Source organism: Xyrauchen texanus, chromosome 6, assembly GCF_025860055.1.
Source record: "Xyrauchen texanus isolate HMW12.3.18 chromosome 6, RBS_HiC_50CHRs, whole genome shotgun sequence".
NCBI lineage: Eukaryota > Metazoa > Chordata > Actinopteri > Cypriniformes > Catostomidae > Xyrauchen > Xyrauchen texanus.
Genome location: NC_068281.1, coordinates 42,770,782 through 42,782,017, shown reverse-complemented (window position 1 = coordinate 42,782,017; position 11,236 = coordinate 42,770,782). Strand labels below are relative to the sequence as shown.

The 11,236-nt window shown below is 40.8% G+C and overlaps 1 protein-coding gene across 3 annotated transcripts; it reads left to right on the top strand.

Annotated features, from left to right (window-relative positions):
- Nucleotides 1-261: 261 nt before the first annotated feature.
- On the top strand, nt 262-10,917 carry LOC127644819 (gastrula zinc finger protein XlCGF7.1-like). 3 transcript variants are annotated; one of them, XM_052128214.1, is made up of 3 exons: nt 262-516; nt 2,227-2,352; nt 8,723-10,917. In XM_052128214.1, the coding sequence occupies exons 2-3, from the start codon at nt 2,244-2,246 to the stop codon at nt 9,559-9,561; spliced, it is 948 nt and encodes a 315-aa protein (XP_051984174.1). In that variant the 5' UTR covers nt 262-516; nt 2,227-2,243; the 3' UTR covers nt 9,562-10,917. The 3 variants fall into 3 exon arrangements, 2 of the variants coding, with proteins under 2 accessions (XP_051984174.1, XP_051984175.1); XR_007970721.1 differs by lacking the exon at nt 8,723-10,917 and adding an exon at nt 2,728-3,015 and having other exon boundaries at nt 263-516; XM_052128215.1 differs by lacking the exons at nt 262-516; nt 2,227-2,352 and adding an exon at nt 4,658-4,806.
- Nucleotides 10,918-11,236: the final 319 nt, after the last annotated feature.

The following is an 11,236-nucleotide window of genomic DNA, read 5'->3' as shown; positions in this document are numbered from 1 at the left end:
AGTAATAATGTCAAGAATAAAAAAGTAAAGGGCATAGCATTAATGTGATAATGTTTGAAACAGCACAAGGGAATAGAAGAGCAGAGGTGTAGTTAACTAGGTTAAATTGGGACATACAGGTTTGAATTCATCTTGGGAAATTAAGGGTAAGGATTGAAATGGGATGTGTGAATTGTTGTGGTGTTTGAGAGACTGTGGAGCATGTGTTGTTGTTATGTAGTAGACGGCAGAGTCTCATGGTTTCAGCGCATCATTTGTGCAGGATGATACAGCAGGTGGCGGTAAATCTCCCAGTGAGTGAACAGACATTGAACAACAACAGCAAGAATCTCTGAGGCAGTTGTGACGTCGTAAGAGCTGCGCTAAAGCTCAGTCTGCTGCTTGTTGTGCTGTTGGGAGACTTTTGTGTAGATGTAGAGGATTATTTTTAAATGATTATTATTCTGTCTGTTTCAGGAGGCACCACTGAGATTTCAGAACAAACAAATTAAGAAACTGCTGCACGTAATGAAATCGGTGAGCGTTTTCCCCCTTCTGTTCATGTGTGCTCGTACGTCAGACTTGTTTTGCGTTTCAGGTGTTTGTGTATACTTATACTTGGCTGTGCACGAGATTTATTCTAATAGATTATCTGACACATCTTGGTGACACCACAGCTTTAATTCTCCTAAGATTTTGAAGCTCTTCAACTTAAACGAACCCATAATATCTTTATAGTTTTTGAGCAGGTATACTTTCTGATGTATTTGCTTTTACTTTGCCTTTACTCCTCCATAACAGGAATCAGTATTTTGACGACCAGATAATATATTAGAATAAATATATTTGTGATCACAACTGTAATGATCGGCTGGAATTATTATTTAATAAATAGTTTTGCGAGCCCTCACAATAAATTTACCATGTTTCCTTGCTGTAGTGTAGTCACCAAATTTTTTTAACCTTGATATTCGTTGTAAAATCGGAAATAAGACAGGAAAATAATAACTATGGTAATCAAAAATATAATGTCGTGGTTAATAAAACCACGATCACTATTATGGATACAGAATAAACAGTTTTTACCAAACAAAAAAACATGGTTACTCAGCCTAACTCACTCACTTAGCCTAACTCAGCCACTTAGCCTATCTCAGCCACTCAGCCTAACTCAGTCACCTAGCCACTTGGCCTAACTCAGCCTAACTTGGCCTAACTCAACCTAACTTGGCCTAACTCAACCTAACTTGGCCTAACTCAACCTAACTTGGCCTAACTCAGCCTAACTTGGCCTAACTCAGCCTAACTTGGCCTAACTCAGCCTAACTTAGCCTAACTCAGTTGGCCACATAGCAGCAACAACATTGGATGTGCATGTCAAGTGTGTGTGTGTGTGTGTGTGTGTGTGAGGAGGTCTGGAGATACCTGCATTTGTATAACTGGAGTCTGAAAGACATCTTTACAGGTCTGAACTCCTGAAGAGAAATAGTCCAGTGTCTTATAACAGTCGTAACGTGCATGCTCCAATCGCCTGTGTATGTGTGCTGTGGTTTGTATAGGATGATTGCGTCCCGGCTCCTTGGTGATTCTAGGTACAATTTTTGACAGCTGATTTACTCCTAGAGGAAAAGTTGTGTACCAGATGTTGTCGTTAGCTCCAAATGTGCTTCTAGGGTGCAGTTAGAGTGCTTTTGCATTCGGTGGTATTTTGCTGAGATAATTCTCCATTGAGGAAACTTCACACCCAGTGTTACAGGTGCCCCTTCTATTTTCTGTGTCTATCTTCAGTGGGTTTTTGTTGTTCTCATTGAAACTCATTGTAAAATATTGTGAACTGTTTTCATCGTGCTTCAGTGCAAATGATTCTGGTTTAAAGGGATCGTTCACCAGAACCCATTTGAGGAAAAGTAAAAAAAATATATTATCTCAATAGGTCTTTAAAGTACAAATAGATGGTGATCAGACTTTTGAAGCTACAAAAATCACAGACAGTCTGCATAAACATCATCCATACCGATTAAATTAATGTCTTCTAAAGTGACACAATTGCTATTGGTGGGAAAAGGATACAAATTTAAGGTCTTTTTAACTAAGTTGATTACTATTTCATCTTTGGTTGAACTATCCCTTTAAGTTGTCGATTGCCCTCCTGCCTTCGTTCAAATGAATTTCATACCGCAGAATTTGTAATTGCAATTTTTTCTTTTTTTGCACCAAATCATTTTTCTCACCCTCTCTGACCCTTAGAATAAAATCTACTTGACATGCTACTGAAGATGGAGTTTGTTAAAGAGGAGTTTAAAGAGGAGAGAGAAGACTTCTCTATTTCAGAACCATTTAGCCTGAAGAATGAAGACACTGAGGAACAAAGAGGTTGGTGCCATTCTGATTTTTAGTTAAAGTAGTTCACCCAAAATTGGAAGTTCTGTTGTCATTTACTCCCCTATAAGCCCTGTAATTATTTTACAATTGACTGACAAATATACAACAAATAATAAGGCTAAATAATTATAAAGAAAGGCGGCAAAGTAGTCTCTACATGCATGTGAACGATTTGGTAAACTTCAGTGTTGTGGCTGATCGTGTCGGTGATAAGAGCAGCATGCACACCATCGCCTGTGTTTGACAGATGCTGCGTGTCTCTGAAGGCCGACAGGCAACAAGCTCTAATTGCTCTTCCAAACATTTACATTTATGCATTTTGACAGAAGCTTTTATCCAAAGCGACTTACAGTGCCCTTATTACAGGGACGATCCCGGAGCAACCTGGAGTAAAGTGCCTTGCTCAAGGACACAATGGTGGTGGCTGTGGGGATCGATGCAGCGACCTTCTGATTAACAGTTATGTGCTTTAGCCCACTACGCCACTACCACTCCATTAAACCAGATGCAAGGTATCCTAACTGTTGCTGTGACAGACAGTGTATGGTGTATAGAATTTATGCATGCGTCTAGTGCTTCGACACAAAATATTTCCACAGTCTAAATAGCCTCTTTTAGAAATGTTTCAGCCAATTGTTACATAAATGCTATACATACTCAAGAAAATAATAATAATAAAAACATTTCAAACTGTCACCTTTTTCAACAGTACAGAGTTTGCAGGTATCCTGCTCAGTCAGTCTCCACTTTCACTTTCTTCTTGTGTTTTTGGTGGAGGGTGGCCCGGACGGTGGAGCTAAGGCTTGCTTATGACATGGCATGGAGCAGTCTGGGTCTCGGCTGTGACATGGCATGGAGCAGACTGAGGTTCGGCTGTGACATGGCCATGGAGCAGACTGAGGCGTGGCTGTGACATGGCCTGGAGCAGGCTGAGGCGTGGCTGTGACATGGCCTGGAGCAGGCTGAGGCGTGGCTGTGACATGGCCTGGAGCAGGCTGAGGCGTGGAATTCTGGCTTGGTGGCCATGACGTGGGGTCAAGCTGTGGGAGGCTCGAAACTAAGTGTCCTTATTGAGTGGGAAAAGACCTCAGTGGTCGTGGGCCTGTACAGAGACTCGGAAACAATCTCCGTGGTCGTGAACATGGGCAGAGACTTGCAAGCGACCTCCACGGTCGTGAACATGGGCAGAGATTTGCAAGCGACATCTGTGGTCGTGAACATGGGCAGAGACTTGCAAAAGACCTCCGTGGTTGTGAACCTGGGCAGAGATTTGCAAACGACCTACATGGTAGTGAACGTGGGCAGAGACTTGGAAACAACCTCCGTGAACTTGGGCAGAGACTTGGAAACGACCTCTGTGGTCGTGAACATGGGCAGAGACTTGGAAATTACCTTCGTGGTCGTGAACGTGAGGCCGAAATTGGTGGTGCAGGCTCCGGGACAGATGAGGCTGGCAACGCTGGCTCTGGGACGGACAAGGCTTCCAGCTTGTTGGCCATGGCAGGCGTGGGCATTGGCTCGTTGGCCGTGGCAGGCATGGACATTGGCTGTGGCAGGCGTTGGCTCATTTGCCGTGGCATAGGATGCTGGCTCGTCGACAATGATGTGGGACGCTGGCTCGTCGACCATGATGTGGGATGCTGGCTCAGCATCTGCCTCACCCACCGTGAATGTAGAACCAGTAATCGGCAGGGCAAGGTTGATACACTGAACCAGACTGAGGGAACTGCGACCACCAGTCACCAATGAGGAGATTTGCTCACTCAGTCCGATACGGAAACAGTCTTTGAGGGCTACCTCATTAAAGTCAACCTTGCTGGCCAGAGAGCAGAAGTCCCCCAACATAATCCTCCAGGGATCTATTCCCCTGATGTAGGTGCAGGAGCTGAATTGCTGGATCCATTATGGGCAGTCTAGTATTCTGTAACGACGCTGACAAGGACAATGATGAAGACTATGATGAAGACGTGAAGATGGACCCAAGTGCAGATTATTTCAAATCGTGATCAATCCAAGAACCAAAAACAAAACATGAACAAGATAAGACAATTAAACTAAACCAATGACAAACTAGAACTGATAACAACCTAATGAAACAATAAACCAATGAAAACAAGACACATGAACATGGAGGGAAAACAGGACATCACATGACTAGGGAATCAGGAACTAAACTTTTCAAAATAAAAGACATGTATTCAAAACATGAACAAAAACACATCTAAACATGACACTTATGGCTGCAGCAGCGGTCACACCAGTCCCGGCGCCATGGGTGGGCATTGGGGGGCCTGGCCCGCCCTGTGAGTCACTAGTGCCCGCCCTGGATGATCCTATCAACTCTACATCACGTCTCCCATCTCATTTAATCGCGATCTCACAAAGCTCTTTTACTATGCAGCATGCAGAATTCAGCACTGAACAAAAACTCCAACGTTTTGAGCGGTGAGTGGATTTTGTCTGAAATGCATCTGATTGGCCATTGCGTTTCAGAAATCAACACATGTCTGTGATTGGCAACATTGCACAACACTGCAAAAACACGTTATAGGCTAATGAGAACATCTACTTATGCTTGCGACTGTAAATCGTTATTTTGTTTAGATGTTCTTATTGCTTTTGTGCAATAGATGAATAACAATGTATTTGTTTTTGGATGTTTTATTTAGATAGGGAGTCCCACGAATCGTTTTATTCTCCCGCAACCCATTACCGCCTGCGCCCGCACTCGACCATCAAATCTAGTCGTAAATGTTAGTAGTCCCGCGGGAGTCGACCAACCACCAGTCCTTGCTTGTTTGCACTTTTATTTATATTTTATCAATAGGCTACTGTAACTTTCGTTACAAGTTGGTAAGTTGTCGTTTTGTATATACATGATGAATAAACTCCTAAATAAAAATGTGTTTGGTCTGATTTAAAAAATAATATTTTTAAATGGATTTGATTGGTTTGTCGATAGTGAGCGCGGGAATATTTCTTTGTGTACTAAGCATAGTAGCGCTTAATAACGATAGCTGTTATTTTTTTTAAACTACTATGCTGAGCTATTTCGTGTGACAGTTACCATGGATATACGGCGTTTCTTTAATCAAAGACCACCAAAGTTGGCAGAAGAGAGCAGCGAGGTAAGGGGAGAAGACCCAGTTCACAAGAGGTCGATCCAACTCCTAACACTGCAGAGGCTAGCCATTCCAGTGATACTAGTTGGTCTAACGTTACTTGCCAAAGCCATAGCCTCAAGCAAGGGACGTCACGGCCACAGGTGGCAGGCGGTTGACTGTGAGATGCGTTCTGTTTCTGCTGGGATCTTTGTTTTAAAATAGAACAAAAAGTCAATATTGCATGTAAAATGTAAGTGACTTAATATGAATTACTTGTTTATTGAACTATCGAAATCAGTGTTACATTTTCAATCGTGATGGTATTCAGCACTTGGTTGTATGGTGTTGCTTCATGTTATAAATATAAAAACTAACTTAGACATTTAGAATTTTTTACCACAGTATGCTAACTGAGTTTCTTTGTGTGAGCTGCAGTTAGGCCTATTTGTTTCATCGAGAGGCTGCGCAAGCCTAAACAGCACAAATCTTTAGCGTCAGTTATGAATTTGAATAGCGTCAGTACATTATGTAACAGGCTACTATCGATCATTATCATTGTATCATACATATTCAATTCATAATCGGTCATATCATTTAATGTTATTATGCAATTAGGGAATTAGGTTTATCTCAGTTGTGCCCCCCTGAAAAAAATGTAATGCCCGTCCGTGAATTTGTGTCTGGCGCCGGGTCTGGGTCACACCGCTCTTTGATTTTGCTGGCTCAAATCAAAGGTACCTTGACACTCAAGGCGAATCAGTCGCTTACATCTTGTGGTATCACACTGCTGTCTGGCCATGTTAACCACTTGGAATATGCCCAGGTTTTATCAGACGGGCTTAACGCTCCGACAAGTAGCCAGACACAAAGTGGTCACGACAGTTGACTCCAACATGGGCTGGGGAGCCCAGCGCAACAAACGTGCGCCTATTGGCACCTGAACAGGTGCACATCTGACCTGTGACAGACAATTTATTACTACTTACTATATATCTATCCTTGAGAGTCTTCTGGCCAGTCTTCCAGGGCTTTCACATTCTGGTCCGATCCGACAACACAAGTATGCGTTCCCTCCTGTCCACTTGCTTCACGTGTTGTGCAAAATATGGGAGGATGAGGAAACTGTACTGTTAGTTGCGTTGGAATGGCCCAACCACCTCTGGTTTCCAGAGCTAATGGAGCTCTCGGATGCCCCACTGTGGATGATTTTACTGTGCACAAACCAGTGCTCGCAAGCAGGGAGAGGGGGATAATTTGCCATCCAAACCTAGAATAGTGGACACTTTGAGTCTGGTCCCTAAATGGAGCCCGTACGAGGGTTGTTGCAGTCAGTGCTCGACACCATATTACTGGCTAGAGCTACTTGAACGAGACGTTTATACACTGGAGGTGAGGACCTTGTACATTGCACCGTGTAGTCTATACTCAACATTCTGCTGGAGCGTTTTGACACGGGTCTCACCCCGTCTATGTTTAACGTGTTTGTCGAAGTGATAGCAAACAGAAACGTTCCCCTGGGTGGTTCGTCAATAGACAGTCATCTACTGATTGTAAATTTTATGTGGCGGCTGAGACTATCTCCCTCCTTCACTGTACTAGTTTGGGATTTAGCGCTTGTTTTAAGAGCACTCACTGGTCACCAGTTCAAGTCATTAGCTACAGTGGTGTTACGTACACCCAAGACTGCACTGCTTTTCGCTTTGGCTTCTGTAAAACATGTCGGGGACCTTTAAGCGCTGGCAGTCGATGACTCTTTAGATTTACTGGTTTTGTCAAGTTTGCCATTCTAAAACCCAGGAAGGCCTACATGCCGCTTCCTGGGCATGGTCTAATGGTGTTTCCCTAGAGGACATCTGCTTAGCAATGGGCTTAGCTTCCCTTAGCACTTTTGCTAGGTTTTATAATCTGAATGTCACCTCTTTCTCTTCCCAAGTGCTTACTGTGAAGGAGGGTTAGCCCTTGAATTTCACTGCAGTACTAACCAGTTTTTCTATGTGGTCATTTCATAAGCTGCAACCTGCAGTTATCCAATGTTGTTTCATTACCCATCTGGAAAGTGACTTTACCGCTCTGTATAGCCCTACCACAGTGCATTGACAACAGTAAATTATGTTGCGCTACCCGGATTGGCTAGCACCACAGGCTTGAGAACCAAACGATGATCTAACTGACAATGATACTACTTAACCAGCCCACAAAAAACACAGCACATTGCGGTCTTTGCTTGCAACGAGGCTGGAGCTGCTATCCAAGTTTAATACAGATTACAATACAAGTTTAACGAGAAACGAGCAAGTAGAAGTTGACAATATATTGATGTTGTATTGTAATTCAAACTTTTGCCTAAATAAACATAATAAACACACTGACAGTGATGCTGTTTCTTATACTACTGTATATATTAGTATTTATCAGAGAAAACTGCATTTACCATTATTTATACCAGGTAGAATGTGCCTAAAATAAATGTTTGAGTCCTGAATGAGTATTTTTATTTCTTTTAATAAGCTTTGTAATGATTGGCTTGACCTGTAATGTACAGCGCTATAGGCCAGTATTTCCCAACCACTGTCCTAAAATAAACCCAACACTGCACAGTTTTGATGCCTCCCTAAATTAACACCCAGATTGAAATCTATAGCTCGTTGGCAGATTCTCCTTGAACTTGAAATTACGTTGCTGGTGCTGGCAATGACAAAGACAATGACGACCGTTTAAGAACCCAAGTGCAAATTTATTCCAACCTGTAATCCAAAAACCCCAACTACAAACATGAATCAAACATAAACTAGATTTGACATGAACTTGAACTCGCAACCAAAGTTGTTGACATCAACAAACATACAAACAATACCTGACCCTGATACAAAGGAAACATGAGACTTAAATACATGAACAAGGGAAACATCAACCAATGAACAGGCAGAACTATAAACAAGATAACAAGACAATGACTATGAACCAATGACACAACAGAATGAATAACAAGACACATGAACATGTGAAACACATGACAATGAAACAGGAAATAACATGACATGGAAGTACATTTCAAAATAAAAGACATTAACACAAAACATGACATGGAAACATGAACACCTTGGGATATGACCGTACTGAATTGGGTTCAAAGATAAATTAAGAGTTAATCTTGAGGATAAAAAGATTACGCATAAATGAATACTTGACCTCTTACTTTGCGCTATTGATGCGGCCCCTCTTGTATTTATTTTGACTTATTTATGTTTTGATTTTAGACCTGATGAAGCTGAAAGAGGAAAGTGAAGGACTGAATGAAGTGGAGGAGAAACATCAGAATCAAGAACCTGATAAATTCATAACTGGAGAAGAATCTTATAGTTGCTCCCAGACTGAAAAGGAATCTTCACAGAAAACAACTCGAAGAACAGAAACAGACAATTCTTTCACCTGCCCTCAGTGTGGAAAGAGTTTCGCACAGAAACGAGTGCTTAAAAAGCACATAGGAACTCACACTGGAGAAAAGCCTTTCACATGCCAGCTGTGTACAAAATGTTTCTCAGTAAAAGGAAGTCTTGAAAGGCACATGAGAATTCACACTGGAGAGAAGCCTTACATGTGCCATCAGTGTGGAACGAGATTCAGACATAAATCAAGTCTTAATATCCACATGAGAACTCACACTGGAGAGAAGCCTTACACGTGCCATCAGTGTGGCAAGTGTTACAAACATGAAAAAAGTTATAAGGATCATCTGAGAATTCACAATGGAGAGACACCATATATATGCCTTCAGTGTGGAAAGAGTTTATCAGACAAAAATGCCCTTAATTATCACATGAAAATTCACACTGGAGAGAGGCCTTTCATGTGCCCTCAGTGTGGGAAGGGTTTCATCAACAAATATTCCCTGAAGTATCACATGAGTGCTCACACTGGAGAGAGGCCTTTCACCTGCCATCAGTGTGAAAAGAGTTTCACGCATAGAGGAATTCTGAAAGTCCACTTAAAAACTCACACTGGAGCAAAGCCTTTCAAATGCCTTCAGTGTGGAAAGAGTTTTGCAAGAAAAACAAAGCTAAGAGCTCATATGAAATGTCATTCAAGAGAGAAATGACACCAATGTTCTAAAGACTGAAAGAGTGATATGGTGATAACTCTCATTGGATGAAAAAAAAAAATGATTATTTTGGTCATACCAGTATGCCCATTTAGGAATACATAGGAATGGAGAAATCATAACACTAAATATGGCAACTGGTGGAAATACAGTTCAAAGTATCAATCATCAAAAGTAATTTTCTGTCAGTGTACTTGAGAATGTCTATGTGCATTAGCTGGACCAACCTGGAATTTTTTAACATTTTATTTACAGTTATTATAGCTAAAAGAAGAAGAAGAAAAGAGTTTATTTCTGATTTGATTTATGTTGTGAAATTAATCCTAGGCCCATATTCACAAATAATTTTATTATATCACTAGAAGTTCTCCAAAGAGTTCCAAGCTAAGCAGTTTTGTGAATAGGTTGTAAGCAAAGACTCTAAGAGCAAGTTTTACAAAGGAAATCTTAAGGTAAGTGCAAGTGGAGTTGACTTTGTTGAATGCTAACTTATTTGTCTGTAGCGAGACTTCATCTACAGAAAAACATATGAATTGACTGCAGGTGTGGATCTAGACTTATAGGGTGGCATGCAGACTGTGAGGGGTGGCAACACCAAAGCAAGTGCCTATGCTTGCTCCTTATAGATTAAGGTACTAAGCATCATTGCAACAAGTACTAGTTCATTCATTTGAGTCACTGTCAAATTACAAATGCATCTCCACAGGAACCACGTAATAACCGTTTCGCTAGCGATTTGCCAACATTAAAATGAGTTTTTTTGCTTTAATAAAAAAAAGTAACAAAATGTCTGTCTCCAGAGAATCAAGACATGTTCTATTAAGCACAACAACAAATTCTAAATGTTCTTTAGCTTGACATAGAGAATTGGCAATTGGACAAAATGTCACCACCTTATGAAGATAAAAAGGGTTTTTTTATTGTGGTAAGTGTACCCATGGTTATTCTGCTAATAAAGTCATTTAGGCTTTGTAACAGCTTTGTAACAGCTAGAATAAGCCATTCGATAGAGCATTAACACAACGTTAGTTCTTAATGAAAATAAACAGAGAATTGTACTGTGAGTGGCAGTGCTGTGAAACTCATGACTATGAATTGTTATGCACAGTTGAAGATTCGGTAACACTTTCTATGAAGCCCATATTTATAATGCACTGTAAAGGCATTATAATGCATTAGTAATGTTTCATTATACACCTTATAATATGTTATTACTTCTCATAAATAATTGTAACCACAATTATAATACATTATACTTACAGTTGTGGCCAAAAGTATTGGCACCCTTGGTACATATGAGCAAAGAAAGCAGATAATAATCAGCATTGTTTGTCCTTTTGATCTTTCATTAAAAAAATTCACAAAAATCTAACTTTTAATTGAAGGAAAATCTCATTATTAAATAAATATTTTTCTCCAAATCATGTTGGCCACAATTACTGGCACCCCTAGAAATTATTCTCAGTAAAATATATCTGAAGTATGTTCCCATTCATATTTGAAAAATTGTAGTGCACCTGGATGACTAGGAACATGAAATTGTTCAGCCATGACTTTCTGTTTCACAGGAGTATAAATATGAGGTAACACACAGGTAAAGTTCCCTTAATCATCAGTCACTGTGGTTTAGACTAAAGAATATAGTTCTGATGTGGCAAAAGGTTGTTGAGCT

Bases quoted from the DNA above. Each gene is read 5' to 3' on its own strand.
- LOC127644819 (XM_052128214.1), top strand. From the start codon at position 2,244: ATGCTACTGAAGATGGAGTTTGTTAAAGAGGAGTTTAAAGAGGAGAGA. The intron at 2,353-8,722 runs GTTGGTGCCATT...TTTTGATTTTAG, and splicing joins AGACACTGAGGAACAAAGAG to ACCTGATGAAGCTGAAAGAG.